We start from the raw sequence: 23443 nt of genomic DNA on the forward strand, positions 1-23443 counted from the left end.
TTTGTTGGCAATGACAGAGGTCAAACGTTTTCTGTAAGTCTTCACAAGGTTTTCACACACTGTTCCTGGTATTTTGGCCCATTCCTCCATGCAGATCTCCCCTAGAGAAGTGATGTTTTGGGGCTGTTGCTGGGCAACACGGACTTTCAACTCCCTCCAAAGATTTTCTATGGGGTTGAGATCTGAAGACTGGCTAGGTCACTCCAGGACCTTGAAATGGTTCTTACGAAGCCACTCCTTTGTTGCCCGGGAGGTGTGTTTGGGATCATTGTCATGCTGAAAGACCCAGCCACGTTTCATCTTCAATGCCCTTGCTGATGGAAGGAGGGTTTCACTCAAAATCTCACGATACATGGCCCCATTCATTCTTTCCTTTACACGGATCAGTCGTCCTGGTCCCTTTGCAGAAAAACAGCCCCAAAGCATGATGTTTCCACCCCCATGCTTCACAGTAGCTATGGTGTTCTTTGGATGCAACTCAGCATTCTTTGTCCTCCAAACACGTCTGGCACTGCAGGATTTGAGTCCCTGGCGGCGTAGTGTGTTACAGATGGTAGGCTTTGTTACTTTGGTCCCAGCTCTCTGCAGGTCATTCACTAGGTCCCCCCGTGTGGTTCTGGGATTTTTTCTCACCGTTCTTGTGATCATTTTGACCCCACGGGGTGAGATCTTGCGTGGAGCCCCAGATCGAGGGAGATTATCAGTGGCCTTCTATGTCTTCCATTTCCTAATAATTGCTCCCACAGTTGATTTCTTCAAACCAAGCTGCTTACCTATTGCAGATTCAGTCTTCCCAGCCTGGTGCAGGTCTACAATTTTGTTTCTGGTGTCCTTTGACAGCTCTTTGGTCTTGGCCATAGTGGAGTTTGGAGTGTGACTGTTTGAGGTTGTGGACATGTGTCTTTTATACTGATAACAAGTTCAAACAGGTGCCATTAATACAGGTAACGAGTGGAGGACAGAGGAGCCTCTTAAAGAAGTTACAGGTCTGTGAGAGCCAGAAATCTTGCTTGTTTGTAGGTGACCAAATACTTATTTTATTTTGCAAATAAATTCCTTAAAAATGCTACAATGTGATTTTCTGGATTTTGTTTTCTCATTTTGTCTGTCATAGTTGAAGTGTACCTATGATGAAAATTACAGGCCTCTCTCATCTTTTTAAGTGGCAGAACTTGCAGAATTGGTGGCTGACTAAATACTTTTTTGCCCCACTGTAGGTTCCCATCTCATAACTAGCTTCCACGTACCCATTTCAGGCTATCAAGTTAAAGTAGCTATATAGCTTGTCTATCTGTTATGCAGAGTGGAACAGGGGAACCCAAGAGCAGACTCAGATGAGGAAACTGGGATGAAGTAACCAAGGAATTTATTGAAACACAGAGGGAGATGGAGTACTGGCCAGGGGAAGCTTAGGTGGGTTGTTTAGAACCAGGTGCGGAGGCTGAGGCTGGAGTGAGAGGGGTTGGGACAGGGTAAGCAGGTCCGGAGGGGAATCAAAGGGAGTAGTAGAGTGGGGAATCCAGGACAGAGTAGCACGATGACGATACGTTGAACTGGAGACAAGGACCAGAATCAGAGCGGGCGGAACTGTAGCGGAGAGGAAAACAGCATCAGGCAAGGAAACCAGGCACACCAGGCTCTATCAGTAACAACCGGCTAGAAGCATAGACTGAACAGAGATTATGATCTGGCAGTGTGGAAGTGGCAGGACTGAGTATTTGTAGAGGTCTTGATTATGGAACAGGTTGCAGCTGGTGTGTATCTGCTCTGACTCCAGCACACCTGTCTCAGCCCACACAATCACACACACACACAGATAGAGGGAGAGAGTACTGGGGGAGTGTCGGCATGTTAAGGAGACACAGGATGAGCAGTAGAGGGCGTGGCAGGAGCAGATGTCATACTATCTTAGCTGGCATGCCTGCCATCAAGGTTGGTAGACTTTAGGAAAGCAACCAAGTGAATAGGACTCACTGTACTGAATAAGACTGACATTCCTTTCAATCTTTTGAGCAGAGATGCATAGAGGCATATTTAGTTTCTTTTAAAAAATGACCACCAGTCAGTAGGATACAAGTAGCTCAAAAGGTATACTTAGATATGCAGAAAAATAAACATGTTTTTTACGTAGAATTAAGCATAATGATTATTGCTCGAGCTTGCATGAAAAAGCTGTTTCAGGTGTTTGAAAATTGCTAAATTATCCAACTTCCACCCACCAGCCATCCTCACATACAGTACTTTGTGCTCCCTTAGATTTTTGTGGTGCATGCCGCCCCTGGACAGAGATCAGAACTCTCACAACGCCCTGATCTCTCTAAAGTGTTTCTATTCTGGTGCATGGAGCACCATATACACAGCTACACTGATTTACTCTTACCCCTGTCACCCCATCTGGAGGATATGGAGACATTTCAATTAAAGGATTAGGGGATAAATTCCGTTTTTTTATATATCTCAAATGTAATCAAAAATGAAGATTATCTCTTTCATTGAGTATAATTTTACAGAACATTCAGTGTTGTTACGGAAATAATCAATTGATTTTCATATTTGCAGAAAACATGCAAGAATGTCTATATAATATACAGTATCTCTCACCATATTCATGATACAGTGCAAAAATCTAAGCAAACTGAAATAAGAGAAAGAGAATACAGATTCACAGAGAGAATAGAAATCAGCCTAACTAAACATGATTGGCCCTTAGAAAGAAGTCCTCATGAGCGATCCAAATCCATAGCAGACGAGCAACCGAACCAGCAGACCTATACCTCCTCTTTATACCCTGTTACCATGACATCATTGTTTCCCTGCCACCATGACATCATTGTTTCCCTGGCACCATGACATCATTGTTTCCCTGCCACCATGACATCATTGTTTCCCTGCCACCGTGACATCATTGTTTCCCTGTTACCATGACATCATTGTTTCCCTGCCACCATGACATCATTGTTTCCCTGGCACCATGACATCATTGTTTCCCTGCCACCATGACATCATTGTTTCCCTGTTACCATGACATCATTGTTTCCCTGCCACCGTGACATCATTGTTTCCCTGTTACCATGACATCATTGTTTCCCTGCCACCATGACATCATTGTTTCCCTGTTACCATGACATCATTGTTTCCCTGGCACCATGACATCATTGTTTCCCTGTTACCATGACATCATTGTTTCCCTGCCACCATGACATCATTGTTTTCCTGGCACCATGACATCATTGTTTCCCTGGCACCATGACATCATTGTTTCCCTGGCACCATGACATCATTGTTTCCCTGCCACCATGACATCATTGTTTCCCTGGCACCATGACATCATTGTTTCCCTGGCACCATGACATCATTGTTTCCCTGGCACCATGACATCATTGTTTCCCTGGCACCATGACATCATTGTTTCCCTGGCACCATGACATCATTGTTTCCCTGGCACCATGACATCATTGTTTCCCTGGCACCATGACATCATTGTTTCCCTGCCACCATGACATCATTGTTTCCCTGTTACCATTACATCATTGTTTCCCTGGCACCGTGACATCATTGTTTCCCTGCCACCATGACATCATTGTTTCCCTGTTACCATTACATAATTGTTTCCCTGGCACCATGACATCATTGTTTCCCTGTTACCATGACATCATTGTTTCCCTGCCACCATGACATCATTGTTTCCCTGGCACCATGACATCATTCATTGTTTCCCTGCCACCATGACATCATTGTTTCCTTGCCACCATGACATCATTCTTTCCTTGCCACCATGACATCATTGTTTCCTTGCCACCATGACATCATTGTTTCCTTGCCACCATGACATCATTGTTTCCCTGTTACCATGACATATTGTTTCCCTGCCACCATGACATCATTGTTTCCCTGCCACCATGACATCATTGTTTCCTTGCCACCATGACATCATTCTTTCCTTGCCACCATGACATCATTGTTTCCCTGCCACCATGACATCATTGTTTCCCTGGCACCATGACATCATTGTTTCCTTACCACAATGACATAATTGTTTCCCTGCCACCATGACATATTTTTTTCCCTGCCACCATGACATCGTTTCCCTGCCACAATGACATCATTGTTTCCCTGCCACCATGACACATTTTTCCCTGTTACCATGACATCATTGTTTCTCTGCCACCATGACATCATTGTTTCCCTGCCTCCATGACATCATTTGAATCACAGGGAGACAGGAGAAAGTGTAATATTTATCTAAATTCCAATTACCTTCATCTGAGCTGTTTGATGTTGTCAAGAGGTCAGCACTCAGCAAGGACTCTGCATTTCAAACACTCCAACTAGACCGAGGAGGACATTAGCCTCCCAGAGACTCAGCTGTAGTTGCAATATGCCATCCTTCATTATGTCCTGTTCTCTGGAGGCTTGTGTAGGGTAGTTTCAGTGTACTGACTGCAGACAACTAGACCCACACTGTGTACTTTAGCTGCGTTATCTTCATGAAGCATTGCTGCAGGACGGCCAGTGTAATTCTGAAATGGCTTGGGGACTGGTCACAAATAAGAAGAATAGTAATTAGGAATTTGGCAAATTTAATCAAATTGTTGTTCCATTAAAACAATACAGTGCTTTAATTTAGTCCAATGAACCTTGATTTACGACATCAGTGGTATTGTTCTGATTTAGCATGTCATATTCCCACAGAGCTAGCTAACTGTACTGTACCATCAGGCCTGATAAACTGTATGCCACATGGTTTTACAGCATCAACCAGGGCAAGGACTTCAATCTGCTGTGTTTACATATTCCCAGGTCTTTAAACAGGCACAATAAACGGCCAACTGTTAGAAAGGGGCTTACTATGTACCCGGCAGGTCCTGCATGGTGTGCAGGTTGGCAGGTTCTTTACCTTTACCGGCTTCAATGGCAGCAGTTTGCTAACTGTGAACTGGCTTTTTTTTCTGTTGTTCTTTGCTAGTTGTTTTGTAATGCTGCAGTGTTTCAGTTATGTTATTGCAGCCTAGTTTCAGTTACATTTCCTAGTCTTTACGCTATTCTGGAATTGGCACGAAAATACAGTTGGATGTAGTTTTTCTCCATAATTCCAACCCACTACATTGAGAGGATGAGTCCATGAAATGGGATTCTGAAACTATTGATCACGACATCAACGACTTATGAGTAAGATTTTCTCCAGCGAATCAGAGCATTTTCCATCATAGCAATGAATGCCTGGATAGACTTGCGTAACAGCCATGGAAAGTGGTTTAACATCTCTTATTTGATCATGTGTCAGAGGTATAAAGCCCCAGGATCTATTTCACAAATTATCAGATGCCCTAGATAGAAAAAAGAGAAGAACTTGCTGGAGGAAAACGCTAATTGTGTCTGTTGTGGTAAACGCAGGCATTTGGAAGTTGTGAAAATGAGGAACGTAACAGCAGATAGCTGGGTGTGAGATGACTGCAGCTGGTATCACTTGAACTAACAAAGCGCAGACAATGACCATCATATTTTCCTCCCTGCTGCTTCACTGCTGTGGGGGATATGGTCTCCGTCTTGGCCAGCAACTCGTGACACCGAATATGGCAGCGTTCAACTAATGGATGCCACCTTGTCAACACTAATTACTAAGACTGCAGCAACGAGGAGGCAGCTAATTAACAGACTAACGATGTTTGTCACTTCAGGCTGACCTAGATATTTAGGAGAAAGCCGAGCTTTTTCACCCTCACATTTTCTCCAGTTTATCTTTCCACAAATGTCTACATTTCTATTCCATGTTTTTTCAAAATGGATTCCTCTATATTTCAGCATTCATTTGGTTTATTTACTGTTCCCTTCCTGCCTCTGCCATATTTCCCTCAGAATTGATTAGGACAGAAAAGCAAGGTGTCATTTTTTCCCCCTCTGAAATGAAGAATGTGAAAACAGGTGAGCTTTGCAGCAGCCATAACTGCAGTTGTCAGAGCTCAGAGTATTTATTCCCAATCACATCAAAGATGATGTGAATTTGACATTTTTAGAACTCCTTTCCCCGCTCAATGTTCTAATTATCAGTGTAAGGAAACAGAGAAGGTGGTAATGATGAAACAGCGGGGGTTGTGTGTGTGTGTGTGTGTGTGTGTGTGTGTGTGTGTGTGTGTGTGTGTGTGTGTGTGTGGTGTGTGTGTGTGTGTGTGTGTGTGTGTGTAACTGTATATAGTAAGCATAATACATTTTTTACTGATCTTACATATTGAGACAATTCCTCCTCACCAGCCCCCCCTCCCCATACATATTCAGTATCCCTCAGAATTTATTTTCTAGGTCAGTGAAAGAGCTGAGGATTTGTGGGAGGTTTGGGGAATGTTGTTTGTGTCTGATTCAAAGCCAAATTAAAATAATGTTTCTGTTTTCAAACTTTGAAAATGTTCCCTACGTATAGTTTGGTTCACAAAAAATATTACATTGTTGTGACTTCAAATAATAATCTGAAAAAAGTATGAAATTATTTAGCAATTTGTTTAAACATCTGTCTCATTTTCCCTCAGATCCGAGTAGATGGCATACCTCCCCCGTCCCAGAGTGCTTTGCTGTATGAGACTGTTACAGTGGATGAAGGGAAACCTATTCTGCGTGACATGGTCTTCAGCCCTGACTACCAACACATCTACATGCTAAGTGACAAACAGGTGAGCTACACACACACACACACACACACACACACACACACACACACACACACACACACACACACACACACACACACACACACACACACACACACACACACACACACACACACACACACACACACACACCAGATAGAATAAAGCACTGACCACCAAAGCCGATCCATAGGTTTATTTCAGGATGTGAGAATGGAACATTATGAACTTTTCCATTGTGGAATGTTCCAGAATTAACCACCACTGAGTTTAATACAGTGTTGTCCTACTTTCCAAGATTCTCAAACCTTTATATAACGGTAATATAAGTTGAATGTGTACACAGACTATCTCTAACTGATTTACTTCTCCAGATATCTGCTTTTGTTTCACAGTCCAATTCATAATGCGTATGAAAACATTTGTTCTGCGCTATGAAGACCTAAAATTCTAAAAGATACGTTTGTCAAAAGGAATTGAATTAGACCCAGGCACTGTCAATAGTCTGCTTTGTTTTAAAACCCAACCGGAATTTCAGGTATGTTGTTTTAACATCTGCACGACTGGAAGACAGAATATGAAACACCAGTTCAATGTCTTTGAATTCTGCCTCAGCTGGTTCACTATTAGGAAGCTTTAGGGACGTGTCTCCATGGAGAGGCTTGCAGAATAGCTCTATTCTAAGAGGTCTTATTGTACAGACGATAGGAAGGTTAACACACCAAGTTCCTCTGCAGTTGACGAGAATAAATCCTCCTACATACAGTACATACAGCTGCACGCATTAATCATGCCGGTTCCCTGCATAATACATCTATCAGCTTATTCGTTTTCTTCATAATCAAGCAATTTATTGAAAGGAAGGATGAATTGCTGTCGTTGTGCAATTATCACAAAGATTTGATCTTTTACTGTCAGAATGCATGTCTCAGGAATAACTAGGTAAAGAGAGACAGTCCTCCAATGAGAAGACTTGTCTTGATGATTTAGTAAGGGTCTGTGTAGTCCAAAGGAAGAGATGATTTTGGTGCATTGTTATTTAAATATATATGTGTGTGTGTGTATATATAAAAATATATATATTAGTAGATATATATGAATACATATATAAACTCAGCAAAAAAGAAACATCCTCTCACTGTCAACTGCGTTTAATATCAGCGAACTTAACGTGTGTAAATATTTGTATGAACGTAACAAGATTCAACAACTGAGACAAACTGAACAAGTTCCACAGACATGTGACTAACAGAAATGGAATAATTTGTCCCTGAACGAAGGGGGGGTCAAAATCAAAAGTAACAGTCAGTGTCTGGTGTGGCCACCAGCTGCATTAAGTACTGCAGTGCATCTCCTCCTCATGGACTGCACCAGATTTGCCAGTTCTTTGCTGTAAGATGTTAACCCACTCTTCCACCAAGGCACCAGATATTTCGGGGTGGAATGGCCCTACCCCTCACCCCCCGATCCAACATGTCCCAGACGTGCTCAATGGGATTGAGATCCGGGCTCTTTGTTGGCCATGGCAGAACACTGACATTCCTGTCATGCAGGAAATCACGCACAGAACGAGCAGTATGATCGGTGGCATTGTCATGCTGGAAGGTCATGTCAGGATGAGCCTGCAGGAAGAGTACCACATGAGTGAGGAGGATGTCTTCCCTGAAACTCACAGCGTTGAGATTGCCTGCAATGACTCAAGACAATTGAATCTGAAAAATTGTTGACTTGCATAAAGCTGGAAAGGGTTACAAAAGTATTTCTAAAAGCCTTGGTGTTCATCAGTCCATGGTAAGACAAATTGTCTATAAATGGAGAAAGTTCAGCACTGTTGCTACTCTCCCTAGGAGTGGCCGTCCTGCAAAGATGACTGCAAGGGCACAGATCAGAATGCTCAATGAAGTTAAGAAGAATCCTAGAGTGTCAGCTAAAGAGTTACAGACATCTCTGGAACACGCTACCATCTCTGTTGACGAGTCTACGATACTTTAAAACACTAAACAAGAATGGTGTTCATGGGAGGACACCGCGAAAGAAGCCACTGCTGTTCCACAGCATTACTGGCCAAATACTCGGTGGACAGATTAAACTATAGTTGAGTTGTTTGGAAGGAACACAACACTGTGTGGAGAAAAAAAGGCACAGCACACCAACATCAAATCCTCATCCCAACTGTAAGGTATGGTGGAGAGAGCATCATGGTTTGGGGCTGCTTTGCTGCCTCAGGGCCTGGACAGCTTGCTATTAGTGATGGAAAAATGAATTCCCAAGTCTATCAATACATTTTACAGGAGGATGTAAGGCTATCTGTCTGCCATTTGGAGCTAAACAGAAGTTGGGTGATGCAACAGGACAATGACCCAAAACACAGAAGTAAATCAACAACAGAATGGCTTCAACAGAAGAAAATACACCGTCTGGAGTGGCCCAGTCAGAGTCCTGACCTCAACACGATTTAAAATGCTGTGGCATGACCTCACGAGCGGTTCATACGAGACATCCGACGAATATTGCTGAACTGAAACAATTTTGTAAAGATAAATAGTCCAAAATTCCTCCTGACCACCATTCTGATCCGCAACCACAGAAAACGTTTGGTTGAGGTTATTGCTGCCAAAGGAGGGTCAGCCAGTTATTAAATCCAAGGGTTCACATACTTTTTCCACCCTGCACTGTGAATGTTTTACAGTGAGTTCAATACAGACATGAAAACGTATAATTGTTTGTGTGTTATTAGTTTAAGCAGACTGTGTTTGTCTATTGTTGTGACTAAGATGAAGATATTTGATGACCAATTTAAGCAGAAATCCAGGTCATTCCAAAGGGTTCACATTCTGGTTTTACTGCTGTATATAAATAGATATAGATATATACAGTACCAGCCAACAGTTTGGACACATCTTCTCATTCCATAGTTTTTCTTTGTTTCTACAATGTAGAAAAGAGTAAAAATAAACTGTCTCTCATGAGGACCGCCACAGGAAAAGAAGACCCAGAGTTACCTCTGCTGCAGGGGACAAGCTCATTAGAGTTTAAAGCATCAGAAATCGGCAATTAAAACCTCACAGAGTTCAAGTCCCAGACACATCTCAACATCAACTGTTCAGAGGAGACTGCGTGAATCAGACTTTCATGTTTGAATTGTTGCAAAGAAACCACTAATAAAGGAAACCAATAGGAAGAAGAGACTTGCTTGGTCCAAGAAACACGAGCAATGGACATGAGACCGGGGGTAAATCTGTCCTTTGGTCTGAAATTTAAGATTTTCGGTTCCAACCTTCGTGTCTTTGTGAGATGCAGAGTAGGTGAACGGAGGATCTCCACATCTGTACTTAACACCGTGAAGTATGGAGGAGGAGGTGTGATGGTATGAGGATGCTTGGCTGGTGACACTGTAGGTGATTTATTTAGAATTCAAGGCACACTTAACCAGCATTGCTACCACAGCATTCTGCAGCGATATGCCATCCCATCTGGTTTGTGCTTTTATTTATTTTTTATTTCACCTTTATTTAACCAGGTAGGCTAGTTGAGAACAAGTTCTCATTTACAATTGCGACCTGGCCAAGATAAAGCGTAGCAATTCTTAGTGGGACTATAATTAATTTTTCAGGACAATGACCCAACACACCTCCAGGCTTCGTAAGGGCTATTTGACCAAGAATGAGAAGAGTGATGGGGTGACATGGCGGCAGGGTAGCCTAGTGGTTAGAGTGTTGGACTAGTAACTGAAAGTTTGCAAGTTCAAATCCCGAGCTGACAAGGTACAAATCTGTCGTTCTGCCCCTGAACAGGCAGTTAACCCACTGTTCCTAGGCCGTCATTGAAAATAAGAATTTGTTATTAACTGACTTGCCTAGTTAAATAAAGGTAAAAAAAATAATAAAAAAAAAAAAAAATGGCCTCCACAATTACCCGACCTCAACCCAATTGAGATGGCTTGGGATGAGTTGGGCTGTATAGTGAAGAAAAATCAGCCAACAAGTGCTCAGCATATGTGGGAACTTCTTCAAGACTGTTGGAAAAGCATTCCTCATGAAGCTGGTTGAGAGAATGATAAGAGTGTGCAAAGCTGTCATCAAGGGAAAGGATGGCTACTTTGAAGTATCTAAAATATTAAATATATTTTGATTTGTTTAACACTTTTTTGGTTACTACATGAATCCATGTGTTATTTCATAGTTTTGACATCTTCACCATTATGCTACCATGTAGAAAATAATCAAAATATAGAAAAACCATTGAATGAGTAGGCGTGCCCAAACTTTTAACTGGTACTGTAGATATATAAATAGATATATTTAAATATACATTGGGGAGAACAAGTATTTTATACACTGCGAGTTTGGCAGGTTTTCCAAATACATTCATAAAAAATCCTACAATTTGATTTTCTGGATTTTTGTTTTAGATTCCGTCTCTCACAGTTGAAGTGTACCTATGATAAAAATTCCAGACCTCTACATGCTTTGTAAGTAGGAAACACTGCCGATTCTGCAGGTTATCAAATACTTGTTCTCCCCACTGTAAGTATATATATATATAAACACACAGCTATAATCCGGAGTTCTCATTTAAGAGTTGTTACACAGAGAGACTGATGTTACACAGAGAGACTGATGTTACAGAGAGAGACGGATGTTAGAGAGAGAGACTGATGTTAGAGAGAGACTGATGTTAGAGAGAGACTGATGTTAGAGAGAGAGACTGATGTTACACAGAGCGACTGATGTTACACAGAGCGACTGATGTTACACAGAGAGACTGATGTTACACACAGAGAGACTGATGTTACACACAGAGAGACTGGTGTTACACACAGAGAGACTGATGTTACACACAGAGAGACTGATGTTACACAGAGCGACTGATGTTACACAGAGAGACTGATGTTACACACAGAGAGACTGATGTTACACACAGAGAGACTGATGTTACACAGAGAGAGACTGATGTTAGAGAGAGAGACTGATGTTAGAGAGAGAGACTGATGTTAGAGAGAGAGACTGATGTTAGAGAGAGAGACTGATGTTAGAGAGAGAGACTGATGTTAGAGAGAGAGACTGATGTTACACAGAGAGAGACTGATGTTACACACAGAGAGACTGACGTTACACAGAAAGACTGACGTTACAGAGAGACTGATGTTAGAGAGAGAGTCTTATGTTAGAGAGAGACTGATGTCACACAGAGAGACTGATGTTACACAGAGAGACTGATGTTACACAGAGAGACTGATGTTACACAGAGAGACTGACGTTACACAGAGAGACTGACGTTACACAGAGAGACTGACGTTACACAGAGAGACTGATGTTACAGAGAGAGTCTGATGTTACAGAGAGACTGATGTTAGAGAGAGAGACTGATGTTAGAGAGAGAGACTGATGTTAGAGAGAGAGAGAGACTGATGTTATAGAGAGTCTGATGTTAGAGAGAGAGTCTGATGTTGCAGAGAGAGACTGATGTTACAGAGATAGACTGAAAATACTGTGAGACTGATGTAAAAGAAAGAGGCTGATGTTACAGAGAGACTGATGTTACAGAGAGAGACTGATGTTACAGAGAGAGACCGATGTTACAGAGAGACCGATGTTACAGAGAGACTGATGTTACAGAGAGACTGATGTTCAAATCAAATCAAATTTCATTTGTCACATACACATGGTTAGCAGATGTTAGTGCGAGTGTAGCGAAATGCTTGTGCTTCTAATTCCGACAATGCAGTAATAACCAACAAGTAATCTAGCTAACCATTCCAAAACTACTACCTTATAGACACAAGTGTAAGGGGATAAAGAATATGTACATAAAGATATATGAATGAGAGAGACGGATTTTAGAGAGAGACTGACGTTACAAAGAGACTGATGTTACAGAGAGAGACTGATGTTACAGAGAGACCGATGTTACAGAGAGATTGACGTTACAGAGAGAGGCTGACGTTACAGACAGAGACTGACGTTACAGACCGAGACTGACGTTACAGACCGAGACTGACGTTACAGAGAGAGACCGATGTTACAGAGAGAGACTGACGTTACAGAGAGGGACTGACGTTACAGAGAGAGACTGACGTTACAGAGAGAGACTGACGTTACAGAGAGAGACTGACGTTACAGAGAGAGACTGACGTTACAGAGAGAGACTGACGTTACAGAGAGAGACTGACATTACAGAGAGAGACTGACGTTACAGAGAGAGACTGACGTTACAGAGAGAGACTGACGTTACAGAGAGAGACTGACGTTACAGAGAGAGACTGACGTTACAGAGAGAGACCGACGTTACAGAGAGAGGCTGACGTTACAGAGAGAGATTGACGTTACAGAGAAGACATATGTTACAGAGGGAAGGGGAACATGATAGAGCAGCCCCTCCCTCCTGGGTGGGGTGGCCACAAGGACAGACTCACAGAGGAGAGGAGGAGCCCTTATGGCCAGAATTAACAAAGGTATTCAGATATAAGGAGAATGGCACCGCTCTGTGCTGCCTGACTCATTCACTCAAACAATGGACTTCCTCTTGCATGGGAGAGTAAAACTGGACAGGTCTGCTCCAGATATTGATATTTTCCATAATAATTCAATATGAGGCACTCCGATGCTTTAGCGTGTGTCAAATGATTCCTTATTGATTTGTTTTGTATACAGGATGTGTATTAACATATATTTATATGTAACTGATTAAAGAAGAGTAGACCCGTCCCGCCGGGCGTAGACGTCAATTCAACATCTATTCTACATTGGTTCAACGTAATTTTATTGAAATGACGTGGAAACAACGTTGGTTTAACTAGTGCGTGCCCAGTGGGCTCTTCTCATCTTCTCTAAAGCCGCAGCAATCTGTGGCTGAACTCCTGCACTGAGATGTATGCTTACTAGACAGTACATCCCTCTACAGAGCCTGCCTCCTGCTTGTGTCTTTGGTATTCATGAAATTAGAACGAATTGCGGTAGATTAATAATTAATAGGTGACACTGACCGGCAGAGCGTAGCAGGGAGATTTGGCGTGAGTGACACTGACCGGCAGAGCGTAGCAGGGAGATTTGGCGTGAGTGACACTGTCCGGCAGAGCGTTGCAGGGAGATTTGGCGTGAGTGACACTGACCGGCAGAGCGCTGCAGGGAGATTTGGCGTGAGTGACACTGACCGGCCGAGCGTTGCAGAGAGATTTGGCGTGAGTGACACTGACCGGCAGAGCATTGCAGGGAGATTTGGCGTGAGTGACACTGACCGGCAGAGCGTTGCAGGGAGATATGGCGTGAGTGACACTGACCGGAAGAGCGTTGCAGGGAGATTTGGCGTGAGTGACACTGACCGGCAGAGCGTTGCAGGGAGATTTGGCGTGAGTGACACTGACCGGCAGAGCATTGCAGGGAGATTTGGCGTGAGTGACACTGACCGGCAGAGCGTTGCAGGGAGATTTGGCGTGAGTGACACTGACCGGCAGAGCGTTGCAGGGAGATTTGGCGTGAGTGACACTGACCGGCAGAGCGTTGCAGGGAGATTTGGCGTGAGTGACACTGACCGGCAGAGCATTGCAGGGAGATTTGGCGTGAGTGACACTGACCGGCAGAGCGTTGCAGGGAGATTTGGCGTGAGTGACACTGTCCGGCAGAGCGTTGCAGGGAGATTTGGCGTGAGTGACACTGACCGGCAGAGCGTAGCAGGGAGATTTGGCGTGAGTGACACTGTCCGGCAGAGCGTTGCAGGGAGATTTGGCGTGAGTGACACTGACCGGCAGAGCGTTGCAGGGAGATTAGGCGTGAGTGACACTGACCGGCAGAGCGTTGCAGGGAGATTAGGCGTGAGTGCACCGTAGCCCCATAATAAGCCTCTTGTTGTCATCCCAGAGAGGTAAATACAGTAGATCAAAGATGAACTCCACTGAAGATAGAGCTCTGCTTTTCACACTGGCCCACTTTAAACAATTGTGGCAGTTGATGATGCTATTTTCATGCACCAACTTTTATCAGCACTGTCCATATACACTGAGTATACAAAACATTGACACCTTCCTAATATTGAGATGCAACCCCCCCTTTTGCCCTCAAAACAGCCTCAATTCATTGGGGAATGGACTCTACTAGGTGTTGAAAGCACCACAGGGATGCTGGTCCATGTTGACTGGATGTCCGTTGGGTGGTTGACCATCCTCGATACATACGGGAAACTGTTGAGCGTGAAAAACCCAGCAACGTTGCAGTTGGCTGGATGTCCGTTGGGTGGTTGACCATCCTCGATACATACGGGAAACTGTTGAGCGTGAAAAACCCAGCAACGTTGCAGTTGGCTGGATGTCCGTTGGGTGGTTGACCATCCTCGATACATACGGGAAACTGTTGAGCGTGAAAAACCCAGCAACGTTGCAGTTGGCTGGATGTCCATTGGGTGGTTGACCATCCTCGATACATACGGGAAACTGTTGAGCGTGAAAAACCCAGCAACGTTGCAGTTGGCTGGATGTCCGTTGGGTGGTTGACCATCCTCGATACATACGGGAAACTGTTGAGCGTGAAAAACCCAGCAACGTTGCAGTTGGCTGGATGTCCGTTGGGTGGTTGACCATCCTCGATACATACGGGAAACTGTTGAGCGTGAAAAACCCAGCAACGTTGCAGTTGGCTGGATGTCCGTTGGGTGGTTGACCATCCTCGATACATACGGGAAACTGTTGAACATGAAAAACCCGGCAGTGTTGCAGTTGGTGCGCCTGGTACCTACTACCATGCCCCGTTCAAAAGCACTTAAATCTTTTGTCTTGCCCGTTCACACACTTAACGGCAGACATACACAATCCATGTCTCAGTTGTCTCAAGGCTAAAACATCCTTCTTTAACCCGTCTCCTCCTCTTGTGCAACACAGATTGAATTGGATTTAACAAGTGACATCAATAAGGGATCATAGCTTTCACCTGGATTCACCTGGTCAATCTTTCATGGAAAGAGCAGGTGTTCCTAATGTTTTGTACACTCATTGTATAATGTTACACCATCATGACTATACATGAAGAGATTTGAGCTTAGAACATAGTCTTCAGTGGGCAGCCTGCTTTATTTTACATCTAATAAAATGTTGGATTTTAGTCTCTTGAATCGACCTCCACTTCAGAGTTGACTTGTTTAATTCCATCCCTTTGTGAGCTGTCTGTCCACAAGGACCGTGTGGGATGTTGCGAGTCGAACCGAGCATCGTGCCAGAGACACAGACTTGAGGGCAGAGGATTACAAAGCGGTGTCGGTGGTGGGATGGTGTGTTTACGCGCTGGCACTTTGCAGCATAAATTAGCATGGGACAGGAAGCGCAGCGCTCGGCATAACACCTCGCCCACCCACAGCCTGCGGCCAGACTCCCTGACACTGGAGACAGAGTCAGAGAGGCAGGGCCTGCCAGGGTTAGCGGTTAGTGCTAATGCTAGTAGCATTCTTCACTGCAGCAGTGCCAGGAACCAGGAACTCAACAGCAACTTGAAAGGCAACGCCATATCCCTTTTTGGCGGGATTGTGTTTTTCTCTGTTACAAAATTCATTTTTAAAGACGATCAAAGGTTAGGTCCTCTCAGAGTCAGTATTTCAGCACTTTAGGAGAGCTGCAGTGAGCTGTGAGGAGATCGTTGTCCATGTCCTTTAAGGAGACAGGGTTAGCATGCAGAGAAAGAGAATGGGCACCTGTGGTACATTGCCCTGAGACATCTGGTCATCTCTTACTGCCAAAGGGAGGGGGAAGATCACTCATAGGTTGTTCAAGGCAACCTATTAGACTGCATGTTTACGAGGAGGGAACGACCGTAAATGATGCTCCCCACTGAGTCTGTCCTGAGCCATTTAGTTGCTATCTATAAGCCCTGGGTGATACGTTGAATAAGTCGTCTAGCGCTCTCTATCACTGCAGTTTAATAATGAACTGACCCACTCTATCACTGCAGTTTAATAATGAACTGACACACTCTCTCTATCACTGCAGTGTAATAATGAACTGACCCACTCTCTCTATCACTGCAGTGACATAATGAACTGACCCACTCTCTCTATCACTGCAGTGACATAATGAACTGACCCACTCTCTCTATCACTGCAGTGTAATAATGAACTGACCCACTCTCTCTATCACTGCAGTTTAATAATGAACTGACCCACTCTCTCTATCACTGCAGTGTAATAATGAACTGACCCACTCTCTCTATCACTGCAGTGACATAATGAACTGACCCACTCTCTCTATCACTGCAGTGTAATAATGAACTGACCCACTCTCTCTATCACTGCAGTTTAATAATGAACTGACCCACTCTCTCTATCACTGCAGTGTAATAATGAACTGACCCACTCTCTCTATCACTGCAGTTTAATAATGAACTGACACACTCTCTCTATCACTGCAGTGTAATAATGAACTGACCCACTCTCTCTATCACTGCAGTTTAATAATGAACTGACCCACTCTCTCTATCACTGCAGTGTAATAATGAACTGACCCACTCTCTCTATCACTGCAGTGACATAATGAACTGACCCACTCTCTCTATCACTGCAGTGTAATAATGAACTGACCCACTCTCTCTATCACTGCAGTTTAATAATGAACTGACACACTCTCTCTATCACTGCAGTGTAATAATGAACTGACCCACTCTCTCTATCACTGCAGTTTAATAATGAACTGACCCACTCTCTCTATCACTGCAGTGTAATAATGAACTGACCCACTCTCTCTATCACTGCAGTTTAATAATGAACTGACCCACTCTCTCTATCACTGCAGTGTAATAATGAACTGACCCACTCTCTCTATAACTGCAGTTTAATAATGAACTGACCCACTCTCTCTATCACTGCAGTTTAATAATGAACTGACCCACTCTCTCTATGACTGTAGCTTAATAATGAACTGACCCACTCTCTCTATCACTGCAGTGTAATAATGAACTGACCCACTCTCTCTATCACTGCAGTTTAATAATGAACTGACCCACTCTCTCTATCACTGCAGTGTAATAATGAACTGACCCACTCTCTCTATCACTGCAGTTTAATAATGAACTGACCCACTCTCTCTATCACTGCAGTTTAATAATGAACTGACCCACTCTCTCAATCACTGCAGTTTAATAATGAACTGACCCACTCTCTCTATCACTGCAGTTTAATAATGAACTGACCCACTCTCTCTATCACTGCAGTTTAATAATGAACTGACACACTCTCTCTATCACTGCAGTGTAATAATGAACTGACCCACTCTCTCTATCACTGCAGTTTAATAATGAACTGACCCACTCTCTCTATCACTGCAGCTTAATAATGAACTGACCCACTCTCTCTATCACTGCAGTGTAATAATGAACTGACCCACTCTCTCTATCACTGCAGCTTAATAATGAACTGACCCACTCTCTCTATAACTGCAGTTTAATAATGAACTGACCCACTCTCTCTATCACTGCAGTTTAATAATGAACTGACCCACTCTCTCTATGACTGTAGCTTAATAATGAACTGACCCACTCTCTCTATCACTGCAGTGTAATAATGAACTGACCCACTCTCTCTATCACTGCAGTTTAATAATGAACTGACCCACTCTCTCTATCACTGCAGTGTAATAATGAACTGACCCACTCTCTCTATCACTGCAGTTTAATAATGAACTGACCCACTCTCTCTATCACTGCAGTTTAATAATGAACTGACCCACTCTCTCTATCACTGCAGTGTAATAATGAACTGACCCACTCTCTCTATCACTGCAGTTTAATAATGAACTGACCCACTCTCTCTATCACTGCAGTTTAATAATGAACTGACCCACTCTCTCTATCACTGCAGTGTAATAATGAACTGACCCACTCTCTCTATGACTGTAGCTTAATAATGAACTGACCCACTCTCTCTATCACTGCAGTGTAATAATGAACTGACCCACTCTCTCTATCACTGCAGTTTAATAATGAACTGACCCACTCTATCACTGCAGTGTAATAATGAACTGACCCACTCTCTCTATCACTGCAGTTTAATAATGAACTGACCCACTCTCTCTATCACTGCAGTGTAATAATGAACTGACCCACTCTCTCTATCACTGCAGTTTAATAATGAACTGACCCACTCTCTCTATCACTGCAGTTTAATAATGAACTGACCCACTCTCTCTATCACTGCAGTGTAATAATGAACTGACCCACTCTCTCTATGACTGTAGCTTAATAATGAACTGACCCACTCTCTCTATCACTGCAGTGTAATAATGAACTGACCCACTCTCTCTATCACTGCAGCTTAATAATGAACTGAAAATGATTTAGTAGTTGAAGCACGGATGTGTCCCAAAACCCATTCAAATTGTGAGCAATACATTTCCACTTTCTGTTGAATTTCATATCTTACGTAAACTAAACGGTATCACGACAAGTTCATGGTTACGGCTGGGATTTAGATTTGTTTGACCCTCGCGTCGCATCTGTATGCGTAAAAAATATTGAGAAGGTGAGGAAAGCACAGTGAACAGTGCCTGTGTGAGTCTGAAAGTGTGTTGAATAAAGATGATAAGCTCAGTTGTGTTCTGCAGGTCAGCCGGTTACCTGTGGAGAGCTGTGGCCAGTACACCACCTGTAAAACCTGTCTGGGCTCTGGAGACCCCCACTGTGGATGGTGTGTACTTCACAACAAGTAAGTGGCTCACTTTACATATGCTCTTATCTTCTCTGTGGGTAGCTTAACTTATTGGGAAAACAAATAGCGTGGTTGTTTTAGTGTGATCAAGTTGCCTCAGTCGATACCAACTATATGAGAATGAATTGATTCCTGAGCGACTGCACAGATTTCCAAGGTGACATTTTGATACCAATCAAAGGGAGAATAAAATGGGCTCTGTTAAACATCAGGAGGCCAGATGCTGTTGCAAAGTAGCAGTAATACATCTGGTAGATGCTGAACTTTTAATGGACCACTGAGAGGTTCGGGGTTCAGCCAAACTAGTGGGAAGCTGCGTGCTGTTACCCAGTCCACCTGGTCCGCTCCACACAGGAAGTGACAGGTGACAGCTGCCTCAAATGTGCTCCTTCCTGTTGACCCTTTTGGGCTGACCCTTAGGCAGCAGCTGGTAGGTCTGAGCTCAGGAAATGTCTGGATATTGCTGGGCCTCTGCCACTCCTCCCTCACTCCCTCACTTGTCATCAGGCACATTTGTCCTCCAGTCCCACTGTAAATGAGTTGGCTGGGAACATCATGAGAGAGTGCTGTGTCCTGTCACGGGGGAGAAGGGAAGCCTGCGAAGGGGGAAGCATGTGTGGCTGTATAGTGTACCCTTTATCGAGTGTAATGGCCACAATATGGAGGGGTTTTCTCTGACATAGGCCATGATTCATGGAAAAACAAAGTAACTCTAAAGGGGACAGGAAATTGAAGCACATGCCTTTTAAACAGCAAGCTATGGGTTTTATATGAATTATAGAAAGTCCTGAAATTGTTTCATTATGTGACATTTCTCACACCAAGGCCTGGTGTCAGCAGTCCAATGTAATATATGCCATTTAGCAGACGCTTTTATCCAAAGCGACTAACAGTCAGGTGTGCATACATTCTTCGTATGGGTGGTCCCGGGGATCGAACCCACTACCCTGGCGTTACAAGCGCCATGCTCTACCAACTGAGCTACACAGGACCATGTTTCCCCTGTGTTGCATATCTAGATAATGTTCAGAGGTAGATGAAAATATTTTTCTGAGCCTAGGACCTCAATGACGACCATTGTGGAATTTTCATTCAGTCCTTTATCAAGATAACAATATTTAATTAAGATTAGAATCTGGGACTGATAATGGAATAATTTGCATAGATATTTGCCAAACTAGTTTGAAAATGATATTTCTCTGCATAGCAATGCAGTATTCCGCGCAAATGTTTTTTTTTACACAAACTTGTGACAACCACTGCACAGCACAATTAGTGTGAGATCAGGCAAAGTGATGAGAAGATTGAATGGCTAAATTGTGCCCGATTCACATGTCAAACCTCTGTTCCTCTCTGGTGAAGCGACGTCCCAGAGTGACACAATCCTCTTCTATTTCCATCCTCTCCGGTTCGGCACCTTTATGTGGCTTCAACCTGCTGTCTGTCTGTCAGGTTGCCTGTCTGTCTGTCTCTCAGGCTGTCTGTCTGTCTGTCAAGCTGTCTGTCAGGCTGTATGTCTGTCTGTCAAGCTGTCTGTCAGGCTATCTGTCAGGCTATCTGTCTGTCAAGCTGTATGTCTGTCTGTCAGGCTGTATGTCTGTCTGTCAGACTGTATGTCAGTCTGTCTGGCAGGCTGTATGTCTGTCTGTCAAGCTGTATGTCAGGCTGTCTGTCTGGCAGGCTGTATGTCTGTCTGTCAAGCTGTATGTCTGTCTGTCAGGATGTATGTCTGTCTGTCAGACTGTATGTCAGGCTGTCTGTCATGCTCTCTGTTTTTTCTGTCTGTATGTCTACTTGAACCCCTCTGATGCTTAAACAGAGAAAGAAAGGGATGTTTATTGAGTCAGTTGAGATGGGTGACATTCGTTCTGTGGGACAACACACACACTCAGGTCAGGTCACATGATCAGTGGAATCTGAATGTTGGGGCTCATGAGAAACAGAGAGCAGGGTATTGTTCATCCTAGCAAGATCCAGGCCAGGCCAGGCAACCTCAGACTGCTCATTCATGTACAGGCGCGAGCTCAAATTACTCCAATGACTTGCTTCCATGGACCACAATGGGCATCTCCTATTCAACCCCAGTCAATGAGCCACGTTTTCAGACAGCACACACTTTACTTGGTGCTTAACTTTAGATTGTGTTTCATTTTTGGGGGTTTCTGACCGGACTACTAAAACTCAATGTGGTTTCTTCAATATCTTCGATATGACCTTTTCTAGGCCAGTGGATGTGGTCACAGGTCCTGAAATGAAACTAATAATATACTGACTTTTGTAAAGCATACTGACCTTTATGATTCCTGTGGGGATATATCTTTTTGACCATGAGGAGCCACTTCAGCGGAGTTACATTAAACAGTAATGCCAGGGGGGGTGTGGTCCAACTGCCTGACATTGCCACGGTGCGGCCGTTTCTCTCTCAGGCGGATACAGAGAGACTCATCCATTATTTTATTTCAAGCAGGTTTGACTACTGTAATGCTCTCCTGTCTGGTCTACCCAAGAAAGCCATTGATCAACTGCAAAACATACAGAATGCTGCAGCTTGGCTACTGACCAAGACCAGACGACGAGCACACATTACACTGAAGTCTTTGCACTGGTTGCCTGTGAGTTTTAGAATTAATTTTAGGATTATTCTGTTGGTTTTTAAATCATCCCACGATTGTGCACCCCAACACATCAGACATGCTTTTAAGTTCTGTATCCAGTAGGTCCCTCGGGTCCTCTGGCCTTTTAACTATCCCAAAGCCTAGGACCAAGAGGCATGGAGAGACAGCCTTTTAACTATCCCAAAGCCTGGGACCAAGAGGCATGGAGAGACATCCTTTTAACTATCCCAAAACCTAGCACCAAGAGGCATGGAGAGACAGCCTTTTAACTATCCCAAAGCCTGGGACCAAGAGGCATGGAGAGACAGCCTTTTAACTATCCCAAAGCCCAGGACCAAGAGGCATGGAGAGGCAGCCTTTTAACTATCCCAAAGCCTAGGACCAAGAGGCATGGAGAGACAGCCTTTTAACTATCCCAAAGCATAGGACCAAGAGGCATGGAGAGACAACCTTTTAACTATCCCAAAGCCTGGGACCAAGAGGCATGGAGAGACAATAACTATCCCAAAGCCTAGGACCAAGAGGCATGGAGAGACAACCTTTTAACTATCCCAAAGCCTGGGACCAAGAGGCATGGAGAGACAATAACTATCCCAAAGCCTAGGACCAAGAGGCATGGAGAGACAACCTTTTAACTATCCCAAAGCCTAGGACCAAGAAGCATGGAGAGGCAGCCTTTAGTTACTACAGTATGAGCCCAGCCTCTGGAAAAGCCTGCCAGAGAACTTGAGGGGAGCCCAAACTGTGGAAATATTTCAGAGATCTTAAAACACTTTTTTTTGCTTTGATTTTCCTCGGGGTGCTTTTTCGTTGTTCAGTTTGTGTCATTCTTTAGTTTTTTTGTGTTGTAAATATTTCACCTTTTATTTCATTGTTTTTCATTTATTTTATTTCCTGTAAAGCACATTGCATTGCATTCCATGTCTGTATAAATAAAGCTGTATAAATGTGCTGTATAAATAAAGCTTGATTTGATAAATAAAGCTTGGTTTGGTATATGGCCAATATACCACGGCTAAGGGCTGTTCTTAGGCACAAAGCGCAGTGCCTGGATACAGCCCTTAGTCATGGTATATTGGCCATATGCCACAAACCCCCGAGGAGCCTTATTGCTATTATAAACTGGTTACCAGCATAATTACAACAGTAAACAAGTTTTTTGCATCATAGCCATGGTATATTGTCTGATTTTACCACGGCATTCTGCCAATCAACATCCAGGACCCAAACGACCTGGTTTATAATTCAGTGTTTACCATAGATGTCTGCAATGACCCCATTCACCTCCTTGCTCTCATTTCACGGTTAGAGAGCTTTATTTTGGTACGTCGATGTGACATAACTCTCAAGACCTCATTTAAATCACTTATCAATTTGAATGCACTGCCTGATTTATGACTTTTCATATGAAAGCTGTGGTGGCTTGTCACCATGTGCTCCTCTCATCTGTAATATATACATTTATCAAAGCACTTATCGCTTGTCGTGTTACTGTCTTGACACATATGGGAGTGA

The 23443-nt window shown here is 43.5% G+C and overlaps 1 protein-coding gene across 5 annotated transcripts in view; it reads left to right on the top strand.

Annotated features, from left to right (window-relative positions):
- Positions 1 to 23443, top strand: part of plxna3 (plexin A3) — a 194003-nt gene that overhangs the window by 73043 nt on the left and 97517 nt on the right. For all 5 annotated transcript variants that reach the window (XR_006840871.1, XR_006840870.1, XM_046364908.1 and 2 more), the window contains exons 4-5: positions 6522 to 6662; positions 19210 to 19310. Coding sequence is in view for 3 of the 5 variants with exons in the window: in XM_046364908.1 (XP_046220864.1) it covers positions 6522 to 6662; positions 19210 to 19310 (242 nt within the window). In the remaining 2 variants the exon portion in view is untranslated. The remainder of the gene's footprint in view (positions 1 to 6521; positions 6663 to 19209; positions 19311 to 23443) is intronic.

The sequence above is a fragment of the Oncorhynchus gorbuscha genome, linkage group LG10 (assembly GCF_021184085.1).
Source record: "Oncorhynchus gorbuscha isolate QuinsamMale2020 ecotype Even-year linkage group LG10, OgorEven_v1.0, whole genome shotgun sequence".
NCBI lineage: Eukaryota > Metazoa > Chordata > Actinopteri > Salmoniformes > Salmonidae > Oncorhynchus > Oncorhynchus gorbuscha.